We start from the raw sequence: 25,965 nt of genomic DNA on the forward strand, positions 1-25,965 counted from the left end.
ATCCCTCTATCTACTTTTGCCACTTTTTGGGTAAACATATGATTCACTGTCATCCTTCCTTGGAACTCATCAAGTAATTTTTTGAAGAAATCTAGCGGCTTGTCTTTCTTGTCTTTATGTGCAGTCTCCAGATGCTTTTTCAGTTTGCTGGGACGCATACTTTCATTTGAGAGTGAGGTCATACATAGCAGGCACATATTTCACTGTCTGCAAAAATTACCTGGTACTGTATATTGAATTGAATGATGTTTAAACTAAAGTCAAGCATGATAAACAGAATATTCGAAGCATAATAATGATTTATTTCAAAATATTACACATTTATATATTTTGTGGGTCCTAAATTTTCTATGGCCCCCCATTTTTCTAATTTTGTCTTGTGGCCCCTGAAAAATTCTCATGGCCCCCAAGGGGGCCATATGGCCCACGTTGAGAAACACAGCCTTAGAGGTTTCAAAAGACTTAAGGAGATCTTGTAGATCTTTATTGTTGGAAAGATCTAAGCCTCTATGCCGAAAGACCGAAGCCAACATGCTCCTGTAGCCCTTGATCGTGGTAGCTGAAAGGGAGCGAACCTTTCTCAGATGTAAGAGAAAATCAGCGATTTGGGCTACAGAGGTACTGGACGAGGACACAGATGCTGACTTGCACCAGTCTCGAAAGACTTCCCACTTCGACTGGTATACTCTAATGGTAGAAGCTCTCCTCACTCTTGCAATCGCACTGGCTGCCTCCTTCGAAAAGCCTCGAGCTCTAGAGAGTCTTTCGATAGTCTGAAGGCAATCAGACGAAGAGCGGGGAGGCTTTGGTGTACATTCTTTACGTGGGGTTGACGTAACAGATCTACCCTTAGAGGAAGACTCCTTGGAAAGTCTACCAGCCATCGAAGTACCTCGGTGAACCATTCTCTCGCGGGCTAGAGGGGAGCAACCAACGTCAACCTTGTCCCTTCGTGAGAGGCGAACTTCTGCAGTACCTTGTTGACAATCTTGAATGGTGGAAATGCATATAGGTCCAGATGAGACCAATCTAGAAGAAATGCGTCTATGTGTATTGCTGCTGGGTCTGGGACTGGAGAGCAATAGATTGGAAGTCTCTTGGTCATCGAGGTTGCAAAGAGGTCTATGGTGGGTTGACCCCAAGTCGCCCAAAGACTCTTGCACACATCCTTGTGGAGGGTCCATTCCGTAGGAATTACCTGACCCCTCCGACTGAGGCAGTCTGCTAAGACGTTCAAGTCGCCCTGGATAAACCTCGTTAACAGGGAGATGCCTCGATCTCTTGACCAAATGAGCAGGTCCCTTGCGATCTCGTACAGCGTGAGGGAGTGGGTGCCCCCTTGCTTGGAAATGTATGCCAAGGCTGTGGTATTGTCGGAGTTGATCTCTACCACTTTGTTTCGAAGGAGACTCTCGAATTTCATCAAGGCCAGGTGGACTGCCAAAAGCTCCTTGCCGTTGATGTGCATGCTCCTCTGACTTGAGGTCCACAGACCTGAGCATTCCCGACCGTCCAGGGTCGCACCCCAACCCAAATCCGACGCGTCTGAGAATAGTCCGTGGTTTGGGTTCTGAACTGCTAGGGAAAGTCCCTCTCTCAGACTGATATTGTCGTTCCACCAATTCAGGCATGCCTTTACTGGTTCGGAGACCGGGATTGAGACCGTCTCTAAAGTCTTGTCCTTTTTCCAGTGAAAGGCTAGATGGAACTGGAGAGGTCGAAAGTGTAGCCTTCCTAGCGAGACAAACTGCTCCAGGGTTGATAGAGTTCCTACTAGACTCATCCAATTCCTGACTGAGCACCGTTCTCTCTTCAACATCAGTTGGACTTTGAGCAGGGCTTGCTCTATTCGGGTGGCAGACGGAAAAGCCCGAAAAACTGGACTGCGAATCTCCATCCCTAAATACAGTATAGTTTGGGATGGAATCAGGTGGGACTTTTCTAGGTTGACCAAAAGTCCCAATTCCTTGGTCAGATCCAATGTCCAATGAAGATCCTGCAGACAGCGATGACTGGACGAGGCTCTGAGAAGCCAGTCGTCCAAGTACAGGGAGGCTCGGATTCCCGATAAATGGAGGAATTTTGCTACATTCCTCATAAGCCTCGTAAACACGAGAGGAGCAGGACTTAGGCCAAAGCACAGGGCCCGAAACTGGTATACCACATTGTTGAAAACAAACCTCAGAAACGGTTGGGAATCTGGGTGTATGGGGATGTGGAAGTACGCATCTCTTAGGTCGAGAGAGACCATCCAGTCTCCCTTTCTGACCGCTGCTAAGACTGATTTCGTGGTCTCCATGGTGAACTTTGTCTTCGTAACAAAGACGTTGAGTGCACTGACGTCTAGCACCGGTCTCCAACCTCCTGTCTTCTTCGGTACTAGGAAGAGACGGTTATAAAACCCCGGTGATTGAAGGTCCGAGACTTTCACCACCGCTTCCTTCTCTAGCAATAGAGACACTTATAGGTTTAGGGCTTGTCTCTTTGACTCCTCTCGGTACCTGGGAGAGAGGTCGATGGGGGAAGTCGCTAGAGGAGGTTTGCGTACAAATGGAATTTTGTACCCCTCTCTGAGCAACCGCACAGATTGTTGGTCTGCGCCCCTCTTCTCCCAGGCCTGCCAGAAGTTCTTCAATCTGGCTCCTACTGCTGTCTGAGGCTGTGGGCAGTCAGACTCTGCCACGGGAGGACTTAGCTCCTCTCTTTCCCTCGGCACGAGTACTTCCCCTGCTGGGAGCTCTGCCACGAAAGGGCGGAATAAATCTGGACGCTGGAGTGTCGATCCTAGGTCTAGCAGAAAAGGATGTAGAAGGAGTCCCTTTGCGAGCAGAGGACGCCACCAAGTCATGGGTGTCCTTCTGCACGAGTGAAGAAGCTATGTCCTTAACCAATTGTTGCGGGAACAAAAACTTTGATAAGGGAGCAAAGAGCAGTTCAGATCTCTGACAGGGAGTAACTCCTGCCGAAAGAAAAGAGCAAAGGGACTCTCGCTTCTTTAAGACTCCCGACGTAAAAGAGGAGGAGAGCTCATTGGAACCATCGCGGATGGCTTTATCCATACAGGACATAATCAGTAAGGAGACATCTCTATCAGCCGATGAGATTTTCCTACTTAAGGCTCCCAATGACCAGTCAAGGAAGTTGAAAACTTCAAAGGCTCTGTAAATGCCTTTCAGCAGATGGTCAAGGTCCGAGGAGGACCAACTAATCTTCGAGCGTCTCATGGCTAGGCGGCGGGGAGAGTCTACAAGGCTTGAGAAGTCACCCTGGGCAGAGGCAGGGACTCCCAAGCCGAGAACTTCTCCCGTGGCATACCAGACGCTCGATCTAGACGAGAGTTTCGACGGAGGGAAGGCAAAGGCCGTCTTCCCCAAACTCCTCTTGGTTTCCAACCAGTCGCCTAAAAGCCGTAAAGCTCTCTTGGAAGAGCGAGAGAGCACAAGCTTTGTAAAGGCTGGCATGTTAGCAGGTAAGCCTAGAGCAAACTCAGACGGTGGCGAACGAGGAGCAACAGCGACGAAGTGATCGGGAAAAAGCTCCTTAAAAATTAACATGACTTTCTTAAAGTCCATTGATGGAGGAACTGTTCTAGGTTCGTCTACATCCGAAGGATGATCATCATGCTGAGGGTCAGCAACGTCCTCATCTGAAGGATCCTCATCTGACAACTGCTGAGTAACAAGCAAAGGGGTTGGCAATGCTTGACACGCAGAGTCCACACGCACTGGTGCATTAGTAGCAGTCCAGGACGCAACGTCATGTAACTGCTTAACAGCCTGTGAACTGTCAACAATAACAGGAGCGGGAGGACGCTCGACGTCAACTCGAGACTGTTTTGACTGCCTAGACTGAGCAGTCAAAACAACTCTAGACTGCGGTGGTTGATGCTCAGCGTCAAAACAAGTCAACTCCGCTGGTTGGCGAACGTCCTGAACGTCAACAGGAGCATTAGGAAGTGGCCTAACGTCCAAATGCGGCTGAAAGTCAACACGTGACCGCATCGAGTGAGGCTCTACATATCGTGACTGACGTGACTTAGCTACGCCAACGTCAACAGGACGAGCAAAGGCTCGTTTGGGCGGCTGAAGGCCAGGATCTCGATGAGATAAACGGCGAGGATCAACGTGAACCTTATCGGCAGAATAGTCTTCCATAAGGGAGGCGAGCTTAGTCTGCATGTCTTGCAGTATAACCCATTTAGGATCAACGGGAATGGGTGCGGTAAACGAGGGGGTTAACGTCTGAGACGGCACAACCTTGCCTACACCAAGACTCTCTGAGCCTGTGTAACGTTGTTGCTTAGGCGGCGAGCAGTCATCCGATGACTGCAACGGGTCAGAACTGTCCCAATGACTACAGCCAGGACGCTGGACCTGTCCTGAAGGGACCGACTTTCGCTTAAGGGGCCTAGAAACCTTGCTCCACGGTTTCTTATGCGAAAAGCCTTCAGATGACGAGGAGAAAATGGGCTCTCTCATCTTATGGTAGGGGCGATCTTGGTGAGACACGCCTGATACCATAGAGGGAACGTCTGTTCGCTGATCAAGGCCTGTCGAACCCATAAGTCGTACGACATTACTTCTCCCCTGGGCTTGGGAGCTTGCAAGAGGTCTCGGACTAGGTGAACGACAGGCACGAACAGACGAACCCTCGGTCGCAACACTGTTCACAACACTTTGCGCACTAATCACTTTCCCACTATTTTCCGCTGTGGCACTCTGACACTTAAGCTCTTTAACGTCAGCCATGAGTTGATTACGATCAGTTGCTAACGCTTCAACTCTTTCACCCAAGGCATGAATGGCACGTAACATATCTTGCATTGATGGTTCCTGAGTGCCAGAAGGGGGGTTAGGTACAACCACTACAGGGGAAGGATTAGGATCAGGGGCATGTGGAGAGGAAAAATCTACTGACCTAGAGGAACTCCTCCTTACCCTATCTCTCTCTAGCTTACGAGAATACTTGTCGTATTCGAGCCAATCGAATTCCGAAAGGCCCACGCATTCCTCACACCGATCTCCTAATTGACAGGTTTTACCCCGACAATTAGAACACACAGTATGTGGGTCGAGAGAGGCCTTTGGAAGACGCCTATTACATTCCCTAGCATTACACTTACGAAATCTAGGGGCTTGTGAAGCGTCAGCCATTTTGAATTAGTCAAAGAAAGTCCAAAAAAAACAATCCAAGTCATCAACAATTAAATCTGTCCAATAAAGAGTTCAAGAGTTTAAGTTGAGGAAAAACACCTGCACTGCGAAAGCTCAAACCAAAATGAAGTACTTCACCAAATATGTTGAGAAAACTCCAGGTTATACAGCGAGTATTGATACGTCTTGTCGTCAAGGTCGACAGAGAAGAATTGAAGGCTTGTTTACATGCATGTGTGGTATCTGGCTGATAGTTGGCGCTGGTGGGCACACCCGCAACCTTCATAGCGATCGCTCGCGAGTTTTTGTGTGTGTTTTCTGTCGAGCCGCTGAGCAGCAGCTATTATATATTCACCGGCTAAGTTAAATATTTAAAAATAAGAATTGTTAGTACATAAACGAGCAGGCGAAGAAATACAATGAATAAAACTTGAACATGCATCAAGCGTTTATTTACGACACCATTAGGAAAAGAAAATTCCGTATTTCCCGCGTCATAAGACTATACAAGTGGTAAAACACACACTATATTTCTCCAAGTGATTTTTGGAAAAAAAAGAAATTGAAGTTTTTGCAACCTATCGTAACAGCAATTTCTAGTAGGCTAATTCTAGTCTGATTTTTTGTCTGGCACAGTAAATTTTCATATTTTTAGGATTCCTCATTTATTGCAGTTAATGGGGACCATAGATCCCAGCAATAGGTGAAAATCTGCGAAGTAGGATTGGGCCCCTCCCCCGTAATTTTTGTATGTATGTAGGTACAAGAATGTTTAAAATACTGTATGTATATATATGCTTTATATACAGTACGTATATGTACAATATATGATGCTTAAACCTATTGTATTTAAAGTATAAAATCATTACAGTAGTGTTGTAATGTATAATACATTCACTCACAAATATTTTAGATAAATCTACAAATAATATACATTAACTTACTCATATATCTTACTTAAATCTACAGTTTTTAATTACTGCATACAAGCCACTCACTCGATATTATGGTGTTCTAACACTCACCAATGACAATAGTATCTTCAGCTGTAATGACGACGACGACACTGCAAATGATGATGATGACGACAATAAAGGCAACGTTGATGATAAGGCTGATGACGATGACATACCTGTACAGTTTGATGAATGAATGGAATGATGAATGATGATGATGGTCTTACTGCACAGCTATAATGAGGCCTTTAAAGCAGTTTTGGAAGCCCTTGATCATCATCATCAAATATCGGCGCTGGGTCGTTATCATCTGCTTGTGAGAGAGGCACAGAGGCTTCCACTCCACTCGTAGAGGATCGAGGTTCACCCTAAGGCTTTTCTGCTGGAGGCACTGACGGTGTAGCTGGCTTTTTCAACTTTGTCAAGAACATGGTGTTGGGTAGTTTGTGTTGTTGCTTTTTCTTTTGTTGCAAAATACGATTGTACAATGACATTACCCCATTAACACGATTACATGACAGCTCGAACCATGTTCTCATCGACTTCTTGTGCAAAGCGTTGCAATGCCCTTGCCATGTTGCACATTTCTTGCAGGTTCTCCAGAGTAAGGCCAGTGTTATTCATTTCTTCGTCTTGCTCTTCTTCACTCTTCTTCACACACACTGACTTCGTCATTTCAGCCTTGATAAGGCTGTTCACGTCTTCTTCCGTCATGTCAGCGAATCCTTCATCCTTGATTGTGCAGGCCAGCATCACTGCCTTCTCCACTGCCGAGTGATGGATTTCGTCAGGAGTGAAGCCTGCGTAATTATGAACAACAGCAGACCATAATTTCTTCCAACTTGAACTGATGGTCTCTGTTTTCATTTCTTGCAATGCTTGCTGCAAGTTAGTCAAACATGACGCAGTGTTGTACTTGTGCCAGTACTTTTCAAGGATGAAGCCTTCTTAGTCTATTGCATGGCCTTCTGCACAGTCCATCAAGAGGGACCTTCAAAGGGAGGCGATTCTCAGCCAGATACAGTTTTACCTTAGTAACAATGCAGTGAATGAACCAGCCGGCTGACAGGGCTTTAGTTATCCAGACCTTTGCATTATTCATCCAATAGACGGGGAGCATAGCCTTATTTTTATTTTTAAAGGCCTGTGAATTTTTTGCCTTATAAATAAGGCCCGGCTTCATCATAAAGCCTGCAGCATTACCACACATGGAAGTGTGACTCGGTCCTTGTGCACCTTGTAGCCTGGTCTGTGCACTTCATCCTTGAAGAGGAATGTACATGATGGCATTCTCTTCCCAAAAAGACCTGTCTTGTCCATGTTGAAAACTTGTTCGGGGAGATACTGGCCATCCTTGATCGTTTTTGGAAATTCAGCCTCCACGTAACGATGGGCAGCATCGGTGTCGGCAGAGGCAGCCTCGGCATACAAAGGCACACTTTTGAAACTTGTCGAACCGGCCTTTGCTGGCTGTAAAGCCTTGTCCTAGAGGCAGTGAATCACTTGTCGTAGTGCTAGTACACTGTGGTTCGTCAGCATCATCTTCATCGGCTTCTTCTTTGTTGTCGTCATCGGGCAAGGTTTGATCAAAGAGAGAGACTGCCTTTGTCCTGATCATATTAGTATCTAAACTCATTTTTTTTTCCTACAATCTGCAATCCACAAGGCTAATGCAGCTTCCATCTTAACAATTCGCTTATTATGCTGCATTACCACTCGTTTTGCATCTTTATTAAACTTTGTTGCAGTGCTGCGGATGTTCACTTCATCTTTCTTTATATAGTGCACAGTAAATTTGTTCAGACTACAGTATAATGGCATGCCACTGCGGCATGACTTCTGCCTTCCTTCAACATATCTAAAAGTTTTACCTTTTCAGTGATTGTTATCATCTTCCTCCTCTTCGGCTCACTTGAGGAATGTTTCATAGGAACACGGCACATAGCAAGCATTTTAATGGCTTTACAAAAGTTAAATGAATAGCAGAACTCTACGAACGCGAGACACTTGTAAAGAGTACAGTACAGCGTGAACGAGAGACTGGCGGAGCGGCGGGATACACCAAGGGAAGATACTGGGAAAGGATGCGATAATCAGGCCAATCGGCTCACTGGATACATCCACTCGTGCTCTGATTCGTCAATATCGCGCCGGTAACCAATCACATACCTCGTCTGACTTACAGTGGGTATAAGAGCATGCTGTTCTCCTTGTCTGGCAGCCCGGGAAGCCGTTTCTTTCGCGCATCATGACGAAACATGGCTGCTTTCCGCAATATGGCGGTATTTTTTAATTTTTATTTTTCGACAAAAAAAAAACCAGTGATGCACCAAGTCTGCGATAGTCGAACTGCGAAGTGGTGAGCGATCACTGTATTATGAAATGTGTTGGGTAAATATTAATCAGCTGTACACCTGTTATCCCAATTACATATGTAAAAAACCACATATGTAAAAAACAACTAAACCAGTCGTAGTTGCTACCATTGTAACTATGTTTTCAAGTGTTTTTTTTTACATAATGCAGTATTACCAAATGCTCTTGACCAGATTTTGGTAGAAAAGTAAAATTCCAATAATATTGCCAAATTCCTCATATAAACATGTCATACAAAATTAATTATTGATCAAGTAAAGAATTCTTTAGAAATTTCACAAGGGAAATTTTTTGTTAGTGTGACTCTAGGTCTAGTTAGGTTACAGCTAACTTTGTAACAGTGCACTCAACTTGCAGTGAGATGTTTTTATTTTCGTTTCTGTTCAGCAACAACCATCTGTATAATTTCGGAACCTATGTAACAAAGTCATTACCAAAATATTGCTTTATTAAAAAAAAAAAAAAATAGATAAATACTGCATAAAAAAGTAATAAATTTACATCTTAGCATCATCTGCTTTGATACCATTAGTTGGTATGTTTGCATGTTGATGGAGAGTCATCAGCTGTCCACCAAACCAAAAACAAATATCTTGTTGCCTTCATTAATTAAAGAAAATGCATTCAAAATAAATTTATTTATTACATATGAATGGTAATTGTAGGCTTATATTTTGTCTGGTGCATATGTTTATGTCATTACTGAGGTGTTTGAGAATTGTCAGACTTCCTGTACAACTTTATCTGAGTGTTAAGATACACGGTGATTTTGGGGGCATTTTTCAGGATAAAAAGTGTCTTATGACATGGGAAATACCATACATTCTCTTTCTGGGGTAATCTGTAAAAATTGTGTTCTTGAAGTTTATGGGAGACTAGCATAAATATATTTCCCTCACATTCTTGAAGGAAAAGTAAATAAATAGGTACCCTAGTCAAAAGTAGGTTGCGTGGACTGGATATAAAACAAGGATATTTTAGCTATAAAACGAATTTGCATTTAAAAATATATATATATATATATTTGAAACATGAAATATAGACATTCTCCTAGCCAAAAGTGGAATAATGTAAATTTCCTAAATTCCAAGTAGAGGTTATCATTAAGCTATTTTCCTCTCACCATTTAAGATTTAGACCAATATTGTGTCGATAAAAATTTCAGTTGGTCTTTATGTAGTTTTTTCAGTTATTAAATAATCATAGTCTACTTCCTTTCTAAGTAAACTAAATCTTAAGTAATAAATACTAGCAACAAGAGATGTGTAAACCAAACAAAATCAAAGAAATAAAATTTATTCAACAATTAAATAACTTTATTTATTGTTAAAGTAAGAAATCTTGGATTTGCTCCCTCATATGTTTGCGTCTTTCTTGCTCAGCAACAGATCCACGTACTTTAATGGGTAGGCGATTGACTTCTTCCTGGAAATGGAAAAAAATTAAGATAAATTGTAAATATGCCTTGAAAACACCTGTTAACAATATTCAACTCCTCAAAATTACTTCAACACTCTTACTCAGCAAAATCCACATCATTTTAATGTCACAAACTTGCCTACACTAAGAGAAAAACAATAAACACACAAACTTCTTGTATGCTAAAATCCCCTTATTCTTTTCGGGCCAGATTCAGTACTCGGTAAAGTATAGGAAAATCAGGATGCCAGAAAACCTCGAATTAATCAATCAATCAGTATAGGAAATATTTCAGTTACGTAACCCAATTTCCTTATGAAAAGGATGTTCCCCTTCTCTTGTTATCCAAGTTATTGTTCTTCCAGATCACCTTTATATTTTTATAACATTTAGTCATTTATTTCTTAACTACTGTGGTCAGTTCTTTTATAGATTGAATTGGACTGGATTTAGGCATGTGGGCAATAAGGCCCTGCAGTGGAGCCTGAGAGGCTATTCAACACCCCTGTGCAATTTGGAACCCAGTAGTTGGTAAAAGTTAAGCAATTGGACAGCAAGATAGAAGAAATGATACAGGACCTGAGGTATAGTAGAAAGTCTATTCTGTTATAGTAATGTTTTTTGTGGGTGTAGAAACTTATGCTTGTCAATCTCCCTTTCCAGAACTTTACATGTAAGTGTGGTAATTAGATGATTAAGTATAGGAGTTTTCTTTCACATTGCAGACCTATGGTGATTTATCAAAGGTGTTAATGAAAAGTATTTTACTTGTTCTCAAGAGATCATTATTACCATACAAATCTATTTTGCTTATTAGATTTAAGTTTTTTTTTTTGTGGGGGGGGTGTTCATTAGTGTGATTCTCTTTTTGTCTTAAGCACTTAATTCTAATTTTTTTTTTGCAAATATTACCATTTCCAATGTACACATCATCACTTTTCCGGCATCTCCTATATTAGAGTAGCTATAGTAAATAATATTATTAGTTAAGGGAAAGCACTCTGGCTATTGATTAGCTGTGTGTATGTCTGATTTTACAGCATGCCTTAGTTTACATGTTAACAGTTGACTGATAAAAAAACAATCAGGTCATCCCTTGCCAAAGACCCACACCTGCATGTACTTGCTGAGAGTCAAAGAGGGTTAGACAAAGAATAATCCTATTATTGGGAAGATAGTTTGTATTATCCAAAAAAACTATAACATGGAATCCAATACTTTGTTCTTGCACAAATACAAACCCTCATTCTTTACATAGGCGATAATATGATTTAGTGCAAGCTGGCTTACACTTAAAAACTTTAATGATGGTTGAGTGAGAATATCTCTCTCTCAGGTATAATTGCATTTTGAGGACTGAAAATCATAGAGGCGTTGGGAGTGGCCATCCTCCCAATGAGAGTGATACAGTAGGCACAGGAAGATGTCTGTAAGAGATTCTTCTCCTCTGAGTTCATCCTTAAAGGCGAAAAAGTCCAGACGTCTCGCTCGCGGCTAATACTCTCCTATCCGCCTCTTCCCATTTGGCTTCCTCCAGAGGTCGATCTGGTAAGAGTGATAGCCATTTAAACCCTGAAACCTTCGAAAGATCTCATTGATTCCCCTAATGAAGCCGATACTGTTTCCCCTCAAAGGAAATCTTCCTTGCATGATGCCTTGCATCAGCTGTGGCCTTCCATAGTGCTTTCAGGTTCCCCCTTGTCCGGCCGGCCCTTCCCCATCCCAAGCCAACAGAAGGGAGTCCCTTCCAACCAGTCTCGTGCCTCTGGTGGAAATTTCCTCGTTCCTCTCTCCACCTGATTTTCTGTAAGCTGCTTCTCTGCCGAGGCTGAGCACGTTGGATTCGCTCAGCATGAGGATTCTCACAATCCTCAGTTTGCCGACCCTTCAGGGCCTTTCAGCGGACGCAGACAGAGACTGTTCTCACAAGCGTGTGCGTGACTTGTCACTACCACGCACAAGCTTTATGGGGCCTTAAGGTGATCGTGGCCGACTATTTCCCAGAGTCAAAGGTGTTTACCACCTTGCCTGTGAGGCATCACAAGTCTCATGCGTGTGCACCCGTCTGGGCTTCCACATCAGGCAAATGCTCCTTCGGGACTTACGCCAGATTGGTTAAAAAGCGTTGCCACATCTGCAAGCACTTTCTTCCAAATCAATCATGTCTTGCTCACCAAAATCCAAGCGCAGAAGCCACAGGCTGTTTGCGAACTCAGAGAAAACTCGTAAGAGTGATTTTTGGGCTCAGGCCATGTCGTCCTGATGGAAGGTTCCTGTAAGTAGCTTCCTAGGGTATATTTGACGACAGTGATATTCCCAGAGAATTTACCTTTAGGTCTCCAGAATTCTAACTCCTGCCGTGAATATCCTTAACCCTTTTACCCCCAGGCTATTTGGAAATCTCCAACCCTTAACCCCCAGGGGGTTATTTTTTTTCCAGCACATTTTGCAGTATATTTTTTTAAATGGCTCTAACAGCCTTAATTTTTGTCATAGAGAGGTCAGGTTGGTCTCATTCTCTTGGAAAATGCCTGAATTTTCTAAAAAAAATTATCAAAAATATGAAAAAAAAATTTTTTATAGCATTTTTTTGCAAGGACGTACCGGTACATCCATGGGGGTAAAGGGATGGCTTTTGTGAAACGTACCAGTACGTCCTTTGGGGGTAAAAGGGTTTTACCGACTCCCGTAAGCATTCATAAGTAAAATTTACAAAGGAATATATCCAAGTTGAATTATAGTTTGACTTTTGATTGGCGTGTGTAACTATCCTGAAGTTTCGTTGTAAGTTTCCTTTAAAGAAATCTCATAATATCAGGGGACGTATATCTTGATACGACTCCTAGCAATCTTCACCCCAAATAGCGTTTTCGCTTCGAAGGGGGAAGTGGCAAAAATAGAATGGGAGCCGTTATCAAGGTACCCTTCCTCCGTTACTACCTTGAGTATCTAAATGGCGCCATCGTTTCCGCCATGTTTATTCCTTTATCTGTAGCGATCTCGCTCGGTGATTTTCCCGGTTGCTCTCTCGTTACTTTGCATGATTCTGCCTCTGGAAAGTTGAGTATTTGATCTTTACATTGTAAAAATATTTAGCGCTTGCCTCACAGTGAAATTAAGTCAAATTAAGTTAAACTTAGTGGAAGAGCTGTTGCCTGAACCGGAGGTGTCATGGGCGCTGTCGTTCATAACGCATGAGTTATTTGGTTGGCCAGAACAACTTTCCCGGTATAAATAGCCTGATTAAAGACAGCTATTTAGTCTTCAGTGCTAGGAGTTAATTATATTATCCCGATAGTATTCGTAATAATTTCGGCGATTTAGGTAACCAAACCTTGCTTACGCTGGGCTTCCTAACCTAGGCGTTTCAGTTTACTTTCATGCATGATATAATAGACATTCCTAGTGTTATTAAATTTAAGTGAAGCTATTTAGGCAATTTATACATGTGAGATATATTGATATGATATAAAATTTCCTCTTCTAAGATAGTATACGAGAGAGTTTCGGTGATTTAGGTAGTCGATTCTCACTGCCACTGGGCTACTAACCTAGTGGCTTTAGTATACTTTCATACATGTTCCCCGGTTATCCTCGTGTATCGTTTTGTCAATTCAGGCGGAGATGGATATCTCCTGGAATTGTTATGTAAAGCGATACTCGTCTCCAGTGGAGATTTAGGGGTGATCCCTCCTTCCCTCTGAGTGTAGCCTTGGGCTGCAACCCTAGTTGGTCGTGCCTCGAGTTGTCATTCAGGCAGGACTGGGCTAGGGGTTTTCTGTCCCTTCCCTTAGCCGCAGATGGCAGGTTTTGAGTTTCGGTCAGAACCTCAGAGTAGATAGTCTTGTGCCGGCAGCTGGCCAGCAGGGTAAATAGTCATTCCCCTCTAGAATTACGCTGCCGGCATAGGAGGCTAGACCTCCCCTGAAGGGGTTACATGATATTACCACCTTCTCCCTGTGGTCTAGTAGACTAGTCCTGTGCTTGCAGACCACAGGCTGGAGAATAGACATTCTTCTGCCGCCTAGGATGGCGCCGGCACTGGAACTCTGTTTCTCTCTTGATAAGGGGTGGCGGAAAGATTGCTGCCGGCCCCTTAACTGTATTGGCAGACCCTAGGCTGGAGAATAGATATTCTCCTGCCGCTATAGGATGGCGCCGATACTGAAACAGTTTTTTTTAGGGTGTGGTAGGACCGGCAACCTTGCTGGCTCCTTCCACACCTCATATAGGACCCTTTTCCCCTCCCCTCTCTGTCCTTTAGTGATGGCCTAACCATCGCAACCCTTTGGCCGTTGTCCTACAATCTCACCGCTTTCCGGCAGGTTGTAGTGCCGGCTCGGGCTTCTGTTTGTAGTGGCCTAGTCGCTCACCTTTCCCTAATGGACGCAAGGCTCCGGGAGAGATGTGCTGGCTGGGCTGGCTGCCAGCAGAGGATCCCTTTACTGTAGAGTGTTCTTCAGTCCTCTCTTGGACTGCCATTCACAAACCTGTGGCCGGCAGAGACCGGCAATGGTTGTGGATGGGTGGAAGCCTGATCAATACATTCTCCCCCTTCCATTTGAACTCTCATTTGGGAGGAAGGCAGTAAGACAGAGCTCTTACATCAGCCTTCACTCCTTGCTTTCTCTCTCTCTACCGGCTAGTGCCGCCAGGTACTAACCTAACCGGCAGATGCCGGGCACCACCCTAGCCGGCAAGGTACTGACTGGACTTGTGTGCCGGCAGCCAAGGACCCGCCGGAACAACTGACTTAGCTGGGAAGGGCTGGCCGGGTTCAAACTGCCGGCCACTGCCCTGACCGGCAAATGCCGAATGGACTAGTGCGCCGACAGCCGGCGACCTGCCATCGGCCGGCAACCGGCGGGCTGCCGGCCAGCATCTCTAAACTGTGCCCCAGGTGCTAGCCTTGCCGGCAATATGCCGGCTAGTACTACAGTATATGACTGTACAGTAGCAAGTATACAGTGAGCCCTCGTTTATCGCGGTAGATAGGTTCCAGACCCGACCGCGATAGGTGAAAATCCGCGTAGTGACACCATATTTACGTATTTATTTAACATGTATATTCAGACTTTTAAAACCTTCCCTTGTAAGTAGTACTGTTAACAAACTACCCTTTAATGTACAGAACACTTAATGCATGTACTACAGTACCCTAAACTAAAACAGGCACAAATATTAAAGGCGATTTTATATGATGCGTTTCCTAAACACGCCAAATACCACGATAAAAAATGGCAACCAATGTTTTGTTTACGTTTATCTCTGATCATAATGAAGAAACAAACGCATTTACACATCTGTGTATAGGTTAGTTTTTCCATCGATTATATTGATTATTCAGTACAGGATGTTGATTTTGTTATTTACCAATGTTTTACTTAATTTCTCTTAGGACTTCCAAATGAAATGTTTTTCTTTATGACGCCGCCTGAAACGACGGCGTCATAAAGTATGCTCAGTAAACAAACAAAGGCATTTAACGCGCATGATGAAAATGATAAATAATGATAATACAGTAAAAGCTTTTAGAAAATATGTTATTACAAATATTATTTACCGTATCTATATAAAATCATACAGTACATATGTAGCAAAGCAGGAAAACAATTTCAGACACAGAGAGAGAGAGAGAGAGAGAGAGAGAGAGAGAGAGAGAGAGAGAGAGAGAGAGAGAGAGTGTGAGTGTGTGTGTGTGTGTTGTTTTATGTACAGTAAATGTAAATTTTAAACATAAAAATATGATAGGTTATAACATGTATATTCAGACTTTTAAAACCTTCCCTTTAACTTAATGCATACTAAACTAAAACAGGCACAAATATTAAAATGTTAGAATATTAAAGTAAAAAATAAAGATTGTTACTGTACTCACCATGAAAGAAGTTGAAGAAAAACTTGAATGATGATGGCGATAAATTTGCTGCACAGTAGAAATGATGATGATGAAGCTGATGACGTCTTCTACTGTGCAGCCAATGATAGTATTTTACGTCTCTTCAGACAGAGGTGTCTTTTCCTGGGACACCTCTCCAACTTCTTCCTGGGACACTTCTTCAATTTGTTCCGAAGGCGTACTAGCAGGAGGAACTGGCTCTTTTTTGCGAGGCTGGAAGAACATTGTGATCGGAAGTTGCTGCCGCTGCTTCTTTTTTCGCTCGAAGAGCATCCTGTAGGGAGTCATGATGTCATCGATCTTGTTGCAGAATTGCATAGACTGAACCATATCCTCGTCCCACTCTTGCAACATTTCTTTCACCTCCTTCACATGGTTGCAGAGCTTGGCAAGCCGTTCTAATGTTAAGCCCGTTTCTTCGACATTTTCTTGGGTCTCTTCCTGCGTTTCACTGTCTTCTTCACTGGCCGATTTCGTCAGGTCTTCTAGGTCTGCGTCAGTTAGCGGCTGGGAATGGCAGTCCAACAACTCGTCGACGTCTTCAGTCGTCATGTCGCCAAACCCGTCACCTCCAATTATCGCAGCCAACTGCACAGATTTGCGTATTGCAGAGTGTTGAATTTCAGACGGTGTAAATCCCTCATTGTCGTAAACAATCTGGGGCCACAACTTCTTCCAGCTCACATTAACGGTTGCAGGTTTCATTTCTTGCAGTGCCTTCTGAATGTTCTGCAGGCACGTGGCTATTGTGTACTTCCGCCAGTATGCCTTCAAATTGAAATTTTCATCTTCATCTTCTTGAGTAGCATCCACACACGCAACGAGGTCCGCCAAGGTATTCTTCGTGTAGAGGGCCTTGAACGCCCTGATAACCCCCTGGTCCATCGGTTGAATTAATGACGTGGTGTTGGGTGGCAGGAACTCAACCTGAATACCCTCATGCGACAGGTCAGTTGCGTGTCCACCAGCGTTATCCATAAGGAGAATGATCTTGAATGGCAAGCCCTTCTCTACGAGATATTTGCTGACTTGCGGGATAAAACACTGGTGGAACCAGTTGGAGGTCAGCATCTTCGTAATCCATGCTTTTTCATTATGCATCCAGTACACGGGAAGGTGATTCTTATTTTTATTTTTCAAAGCGCGAGGATTTTTCGACTTGTAAATAAGCCCCGGCTTTAGCAAAAATCCAGCAGCATTGCCACACATCACGAGGGTTACGCGATCTTTGAACGCTTTAAAGCCAGAGGCTTTGGCTTCTTCTTTGAACAGGAAAGTTCGCGACGGCATTCTCTCCCAAAACAAGCCGGTCTCATCCATATTAAACAGTTGTTCCGGCTTGTATCCACCTTCAGCGATAATGTTCTTGAAAGTCTCGTTCGCGTAAGTTTCAGCAGCGGCAGTGTCAGCGGAAGCAGTCTCGCCATGCAGGGAAACGCTTTTCAGGCCGAAGCGTTTCTGAAACTTCGGGAACCATCCTCTGCTGGCGGAAAAACGTTGTTTCTGAGGCTGAGAATCAGTGGATGTCCCTGGTTGAGGATCATCTACATCATCATCTTCTTCAGCATGGTCGCCATCATCATCTTGAGGTTCCTTTGCCGCAAAATTCTCATACAAGCTCAAACCCTTGGTTCGGATGGTGTTCGTATCCAAGGCTATGTTCTTCTTCCGGCAGTCGGCAATCCACACTGCTAAAGCACCTTCCATGCGTACGATCGTTTTATTACGCGTGGTAACGACTCGCTTCGCTGATCTGCTAAAGGTGATGGCAGCCGTCTTTCTAATGTTCGCCTCGTCCTTCTTGATGTAGCGAACGGTGGATTCGTTCACTCCAAAATGGCGGGCTGCGGCCGCGTAACTTCTGCCTTCTTTTAACGTATCGAGAAGCGTCACCTTCTCAGCAATCGTCATCATCTTTCGGTGGCGTTTAGGCTCACTACCAGCCTTAGCAGAAGCAGAACGCTTGGGAGCCATTGTACAGTAGGGGTTAAACAGAAAGTTCAACAAAAAGTTCAACTTAGAACAGTCACGCACAGCACAGATTAGAGTTCACAATAACGTAGCAGCATCTACACGGCGAGAGAGCGGCAAACAAAGTGGCCGCGAAAAGATGCTGCAGGTTGGAGAAGCGGTCAAAACACCAATCACAGGCTAGATTACAAAACTTGGGTTCTGATTGGTCATCTATCAGCGCTTGAACCAATCACAATCCGTCTTATATGCTACGTAGTAGTTACCAATTCAAAGTACAAGGTACCCTACGTATACAGTACAGCTTTACGTACGCTATTTTACGCTTGTTTTGTTGTAGGATATGTCTCTCTCTCTCTCTCTCTCTCTCTCTCTCTCTCTCTCTCTCTCTCTCTCTCTCTCTCTCTCTCTCTCATCACTGTTTTTGTTTCATTTCTCATTCTATGTGTGTCAATCTCTCTCTCTCCCTCTCTCTCTCGTACGCTTATTCGAGATGTGATTTTTGCAACAAAGAATATTATTGGATGCAGTACTATGTACATCTCCATACAAAATATTCATGGAAAAGATTCACATCCATTACATTTGTAGTGAAGTAGTAGCCATCAGCAGCCTTACACCATTCTAATATGGTATGACTGCATCGGATTTGCGTTTCATGGTAGATTTAATTTTACTACGTACTGTATACTGAATTATCGTATGATCACATTCTCTTTTTGTGTTTTATTTCTTTCTGTACTGAATTATATGTCATGTAATGCAATGAACCATCAGTAAGAGCAGATATTACTCATTACAGTATTAATGTAATTACAGGTAACGAAATATCGTATTTGGGGTCTTCATATATTGCGGTATTTTCTAAATTTCCGGAAAATCCGCGATATGTTTATATATATGGGTTATGAAAAAAATCCGCGAAGTGGTGAATCCGCGATGGTCAAACCGCGAAGTAGCGAGGGCTCACTGTATTTGCAGTATAGATCATACTGCAAACAGAACACTATACTATAAAGTATACAATAGTTAAATTTCCAACATACTCTGTGTGTCCATGAGCAGTCTATTGTTGAGACCATAGTATGTAAGGAAAGGTAATTTCTTTCCATACACTGATAGTTGATCAGTTACAAATGACCCTCATTATTAAACCTTTGGGAAGTCAGTGTTAAGTTATACTTATCTATCCTTACAGGATAGAACTCTTCCAATGGGTCCCCTGAATAGGATAACCCTAGGCCTTAATTTTGAGGGAGGTCACAGCAATTGGCTGGACAGGAAACACATGTATGTGTCTCTCCTAATTCATTTCTAGCTTGTCTATCCTAAGCTATATGCAATCAAATGAAAAATACTAATAATAATATTTATATAGTTTATCAAGTGAGGTGAACTACCATATACTCATTTTGTTTTCCTCTCTTTACAGGAGGACCACCCTAAGTCCCTGTGAGTCTTCTGCAACGTCAGGAGCAAGGACTTCTGCGGCCACGAGGAGTGCAGGGCGCACTCCCTCTGTTCCATCACCAAGGGAACTCTCAAGTATTGGGACCCCCAGGTATGTAATGTATGCAAAGCCTTGGTTACTGAGACCTTTGATGACCCCAAGACAACGAAGTCAAGGGATGCAGCATGGAGTAAGCTGCGTAGATGGGTCCGTGGCATCCAGAAGAACGCCACGGGGCCTTACCTTCCGAATGAGCGGATGCGGGCCTATCTTTTCCCTAAGGCATCTGCGGATGCCGTCATACCACAACCTCACCCTGAGATCCCTTGCGTCCATATTTCCGTAGATACGTATGTCTTGGATGCGATGGAAGACATCCATCTAGATGAGAGGATGTCAGAGGTGTCAGAAGACACTGAGAAGGACCTTCTTGCGGAGGGTCAGGAAGAGGAGTCTACCTTGGCTCCTGAAACCGAAGAGGATGAGGTCAAATCGATGTCCGTTTCGTCGGTTCCAGATCCAGAACCAGTGCCCTCTACGTCCTCTGCTCCTCCATCTGATGAAATGGGGAAAACCCTGTCTAGCCTCATGTCAATGATGGAGAATTTTCAGAAACAGAGTGAAGAAAGGGAAGCTGCATTGAGGAGGGAGATACATCATTTCGCAGCATCCCGCGAGTCTCACAAGAGACTCAATGTCAAGGATCTTCCTTCATGTTCTGAAGTAAACCCTTGGAGGCATGCAGAGTACATGCCGATCACAAACGGAAAGATATTTATTTCAGAGAAGCTGGGAGCCGTCCTCATTGAAGATGTCGACTTTTGGCCCAGCTTTGTCTTATCCAGACAGCTTCGTCCGTCTGAAGGTGGAACCTGTGTCTAAGGAGGAGACAGAGCCGAAAGAGGTCATAGTTCTTGACCATGGAAAAGCTCAGGCTTTAATGGCTACCAGTTTGAAAAACAGGGGCTTCACTAACTCTAAAGTGCCAGCCCTGAGTAAGAAATACCCTTCCTTTCTTGCTCCAGCTACACTGGCCTTTCCCCTTGCGGAAAAAGGGTTCAAGGCAGTGATGAAGGCAGTAAAGCTAGGAAACCTTGTCCTATACTTGAGGAATGTAGACCCTTATCCCTATCTCTGCCTACAGATCACAAGGACTGGAAGGAAATACATCTTACCTTCTCAAGTCGGGAAGTTGGAGGCGGATATTGCTGGACGCCAGTTTAGTGAAAACCTCCCTAAGTTGTCTGACTTTCTCTTGCGCAGAGAGCAAGAGACAAAGGAAAGGCTTGCCACATCTCTGTCCCTCCAAACTACCTTGGAGGCAATGGCAAGTGACCATAGATCCCCAGACATGTTTATGGTCGTGGCCAAGACACACTTGGCAACACTGGTCAAGGACCTATATGGCTTCGTTAGGGCCAGAAGGGCATGTAGGAAGTTCGTGTTTGCTTCGGCTGCGGTGGAGCACGAAGCCAGGAAGCTGATATCTTCCAATATCTGGGGAAAGGACCTCTTCCCTAGTCAAGGGGTCAAGGAAATAGTCGACAAGATTGCCACGGAGAACAGGAATCTTCTCCAAAAGTGGGGCATGTTGGCTAAGAGGAAGTCTTCCCCGGATGAAGGTCCCCAACCGAAGAGGAAGACAACCAGGCCAAAGTTGCCCTCTCGCCTCGCCAGACAACAACAATTTCCGATGACCGCGGTGCCCCAGATGGTGGTACAACCCCAACCCACCTACCAGATGGTACCCCAGCAGATGGTGACCCAGTCACCAGCCTTTACTCCCCCCTATGAGCGGCAGACCACTACCTTTCGCCCTAAAGGTAGAGGGTCAAATAGAGGTTCCTCTAGACGCCCCTCAAGAGGAAGAGCGGGTAGGGGAGGGCGCGGTCAAGGAGGCAAGTCCTCCGGACAACCGAAGCAATGAGATGCTTTCGGTAGGAGGAAGACTCCAATCATTTCGGGATCGCTGGACCTTCGATCCCTGGGCCCACAGCCTGATCAAGAACGGACTAGGTTGGAGCTGGAAGACAGCTCCACCATCTTTTCCTCAATTCTTCCAACACTCTACCCCCGTCCTGGAAGAGTATACCCGAGAACTCTTGAGCAAACGGGTGATAAGGAGGGCAAAGTCCATCAAATTCCAAGGAAGGCTGTTTTGTGTTCCCAAAAAGGACTCAGACAAACTCAGAGTCATTCTGGACTTGTCACCACTCAACAAGTTTAGAGAAAACTACAAGTTCAGAGAAAACTACAAGTTCAGGATGCTGACCCTTCAACACATAAGGACCCTGCTGGGAAAATGGGTGTACACAGTTTCCATAGACATGGCAGATGCCTATTGGCATATTCCAATCAATCGCCTACTCTCCTCCTACCTAGGATTCAGGCTACAAAAGAAGAGCCATGCCCTTCGGACTAAACATAGCCCCAAGGAGCTTTACAAAGCTTGCAGATGCAGTCGTTTAACAACTACGCCTAGAAGGTGTCCAGGTAGTAGCCTACCTGGACGATTGGCTGGTGTGGGCAGCATCCGAGACGGAATGCATGCAAGCATCCAAGAAAGTGATCCAGTTACTGGAACATCTGGGATTCAAGATAAATGTCAAAAAGTCTCTACTATCTCCAGCTCAGGAGTTTCAATGGCTTGGAATATATTGGAACTTACAGTCACACCGCCTCTCCATTCCACCAAAGAAGAGGAGAGAGATAGTGGGATCTGTCAAGAGACTACTGAAATCCAACAGGATATCAAGATGCCAACAGGAGAGAGTGCTGGGGTCCCTTCAGTTTGCATCAGTGACAGAACCGGTGCTAAAAGCACAGTTAAAGGATGCATCAGGAGTCTGGAGAAGATATGCATCAAGCGCTCAAAGAGATCTAAGAAGACCGATACCGACTCGACTACGATCACTTATCAAGCCATGGTCAGAAGCCAAAAACCTGAAGAGGTCGGTGCCTCTGCAACCACCTCTACCTTCAGTCATCCTCCACACGGACGCATCAAAGGAAGGATGGGGAGGTCACTCTCACCAACGGAAAGTCCAAGGGACTTGGTCCTCTCTATTCAAGACCTTCCACATCAACATTTTGGAGGCCATGGCAGTCTCTCACACTGAAGAAATTGCCCCCTCGCCATTCAGTCCACATAAGACTGATTCTGGACAGCGAGGTGACAGTGAGATGTTTGAATCGTCAAAGTTCGAGATCACCCCAAATCAACCAAGTGATATTGGCCATCTTCCACTTGGCGGAAAAGAAGAGATGGCACTTATCAGCAGTTCACCTTCAAGGGTTCCGCAATGTGACGGCGGACGCTCTATCCACACTCGCGCCGATAGTCAGAATGGTCCCTAGATGCAGGATCATTCTCCTTCATCTTACATTAAGTCCCAGAACTGCAGATCGACTTCTTCGCGACGAGCAACAAGAAGAAGCTACCTCGTTATGTGGCCCCATACGAGGACCCTCTAGCGGAAGCGGTGGACGCCATGTCCCTCGACTGGAATAGATGGACCGGGATTTACCTGTTCCCTCCAACCAACCTTCTGTTGAAGGTCCTCAACAAGCTGAGATCGTTTCAGGGAACAGCAGCCCTAGTGGCTCCTAAGTGGCCAACGAGCAATTGGTTCCCTCTGGTATTGGAATTGCAGCTGAGGCTGGTCCCTCTGCCGGACCCAGTTCTGACTCAACAAGTACAGAAGTCGACTGTCTTCGCTTCATCACAGAAAACCCAAAACCTTCATCTCATGATTTTCTCTCCTTAGCAGTTAAGAAAAGGTTTTGGATCTCGAAAGACAGTATAGACTTCTTAGAAGAATATAAGTCTAAATCTACCAGAAGGCAATATAAGTCGTCTTGGAAGAAGTGGGTTGCTTTTGTCAAGGCAAGAAGACCAAAAGAGATCTCAACAGATTTCTGTTTATCCTTCTTTATTCACCTTCATGGACAAAGTTTAGCAGCCAACACGATAACGTGTAAATCAGCCTGGACCAGACCTTTGCTTTAAGCCTTCCAAGTAGACTTATCCAATGAAATCTTTAACAAGATCCCTAAGGCCTGTGCTAAACTTAGGCCTGCAGCACCTCCGAAGCCCATCTCATGGTCTTTGGATAAGGTCCTACACTTTGCCTTAACAGTGACCAATGAGGACTGCTCTCTGAAAGATCCGATTCAAAAAGTTATATTCTTGTTTGCTCTAGCCTCGGGGGTCAGAGTTAGTGAAATAGTGGCCCTGTCTCAGGATGAGGGCCATATTCAGTTCACAGAAGCGGGAGAACTGAATCTCTTTCCTGACCCAACGTTTCTCGCCAAGAACGAGCTACCTACCAAAAGGTGGGGTCCCTGGAGAATCTGCCTTCTGAGGGAAGATGTCTCCCTGTGTCCAGTATGAGAATCTGCCCTCTGAAGGAAGATGTCTCCCTGTGTCCAGTAGAGTGTCTAAAGGTCTATCTTTGTAGAACTTCAGACTTCAGGGGAGGACAGCTCTTTAAAGGAGAAACATCGGGCTCAAACTTATCCCTAAAACAACTAAGGGCGAAGATCACCTACTTCATTCGCAGAGCGGATCCTGACAGTACACCCGCAGGTCACGATCCTAGAAAAATTGCTTCGTCATTGAACTTCTTCCAAAACATAGATTTTCAGCGTCTTCGCTCGTATACTGGATGGAAGTCATCCAGAGTGTTCTTTAAACACTACACGAAGCAAGTGCAAGAGTTGAAAAGGTATGTGGTGGCGGCAGGTAGTGTGCTAAAACCTGTCGCTTAGAGCTGCGAAGAACAGGGAATTGATTGGGACTGTCAGGTATAGGGTGTATGTGTTGACACCTTACAGTGCAACATGTAAAGTGAAGTGTCACCAGGGTGACACTATGGACTGTTCTAGTTATTAAAGGTGAAGAAACATAGAGTCAACACTTGTGCTATGTGTTCTTTACACAGTGTGAAAAGACAGTCATTCACAGAAATGCATATTAGAAAATTTATTATATTTTCAGTTAGGTGGCATTAAATATCATTTCCTTTCAGGTGAAGTATTTCTGGTCTTGTCTGGATTTTTATGTTTCTTTGTATTCACTTGCATTTTTATTGTTACTACCTGTATATAATGTATGTTAAATTACTATTTATTGATTACCAATAAATAATTGATTGGTATTTGGATCTTATTTCGCTCCAAATTTAAATAAATAAAGATATGTGTGAGCATTATTTATTTATTCCTTTATATCTGCATATTGACATGAGAACAATAGAAATAACTTTACATGATTACAACCTTTTTCTGCCTATGCATACTTTGTTCCTACACGGATACAGACTTGTCTGTTGTTGCATACAGCTAAGCCTGTATGCCTTGGATGCTATGGTGGCTTATGTAAACCTTTGTTCGTATTGAGAATACAAACTTCGACTGGTTTTGTATACAGTGAGACCTGTATGCTTTTGTTGCTTGGTTTGTTCATATGGGATATGCAGACCTCAAGACTTTTCCTGAGTCTGGTATGACTCTTCCCTGCAGGGGGCAGGAAGCACTAACATAGTTAATGATTAGAAGTAATGACGTATAACAGTAACGTCATATGTCTCCAAGGTCTGAGTGACCAAGGAAATATTGTCTTGAGGTTAAGGCACATTTGGAAATCCCCAGATACATTAATGCTCTGGTAATCTTCCCTCAGGACAACATGGCCTGAGCCCAAAAAACAGATTTTGAGCGAAGCGAAATATCTATTTTTGGGTGAGATAGCCATGTCGTCCTGATGGACCCGCCCTCCTTTCTATGAAAAGGCCTTGGCAGGATCCCTCCCAAAACTACTGTATCTGTAGCACCTTGCTGAACACTACAAGGAATAAACATGGCGGCGACAATGGCGCCATTTAGATACTCAAGGTAGTAACGGAGGAAGGGTACCTTGATAACGGCTCCCCTTCTATTTTTGCCACTTCCCCCTCGAAGCGAAAACGCTATTCAGGGTGAAGATTGCTATGTGTCATATCAAGATATACGTCCCCTGATATTATGCGATTTCTTTAAAGGAAACTTTAAGGATATTAGCACCAGGAGTTAGAATTCTGGAGACCTAAAGGTAAATTCTCTGGGAATATCACTGTAGTCAAATATACCCTAGGAAGCTACTTAAAGGAAGCTTCCATCAGGACAACATGGCTATCTCACTCAAAAATAGATTTTTTGCTTCACTCAAAAATCATTTTTGAGCCCACTTTTCATGACCTAGTGGCGGACACTCAATCATTTGTGCATGCTCACGCGACCACTGCTTGCAAGCAACTGACGAATGTTTCTACTACCATGCGTGGTCCCGTAGTATCTTCTCCGGCAGGTTTCGCTGTAGTGCCTTGTGCATGATTAATGAACAATTCATCTTTGAAAGGAGTGACTTGCACAAGCACAATCTTAATCAGCTGTACCCTCTTTTGAGACGCCCGGTTGTGTACAAGAACTTGTGAAGGCAGTCACGCAGGTCACAACTGGTCCCATGACTGCACCACCACCAGTTAGACAAATGAACCCGTTAACATTTCTATGACCCTAGGTGTAGGAGTGCAACTGTCACTGTCAGTGCCCCAGTTCCTTCCATTCCTCTGTCAGCTCGAGTGCCAACTCCCATTCATAATTCAACTGCGCATGTATCTAGATATCAGAGGTATCTAGATACCAAAACCGACCAGTCTAAGCCCATTCCATTATGGGAACAAATTGGAATAGTTCCAATTA

General features: G+C 44.2%; 1 protein-coding gene and 1 long non-coding RNA gene across 3 annotated transcripts in view; one reads left to right on the plus strand and one right to left on the minus strand.

The window, feature by feature from the left end:
* The window catches only part of LOC137615209 (uncharacterized), a 419,061-nt gene that overhangs the window by 340,894 nt on the left and 52,202 nt on the right, over window positions 1–25,965 (plus strand). The window contains exon 3 of the long non-coding RNA XR_011039194.1: window positions 10,326–10,488. This is a non-coding gene — a long non-coding RNA (uncharacterized lncRNA). The remainder of the gene's footprint in view (window positions 1–10,325; window positions 10,489–25,965) is intronic.
* The window catches only part of Ctu2 (Cytosolic thiouridylase subunit 2), a 373,449-nt gene continuing 357,251 nt past the window's right edge, over window positions 9,768–25,965 (minus strand). For both annotated transcript variants that reach the window (XM_068344867.1, XM_068344866.1), the window contains one exon: window positions 9,768–9,910. In XM_068344867.1, the coding sequence (XP_068200968.1) occupies window positions 9,812–9,910 (99 nt within the window). In that variant the 3' untranslated portion in view covers window positions 9,768–9,811. The remainder of the gene's footprint in view (window positions 9,911–25,965) is intronic.

The sequence above is a fragment of the Palaemon carinicauda genome, chromosome 21 (genome assembly GCF_036898095.1).
Source record: "Palaemon carinicauda isolate YSFRI2023 chromosome 21, ASM3689809v2, whole genome shotgun sequence".
Classification (NCBI taxonomy): Eukaryota; Metazoa; Arthropoda; class Malacostraca; order Decapoda; family Palaemonidae; genus Palaemon; species Palaemon carinicauda.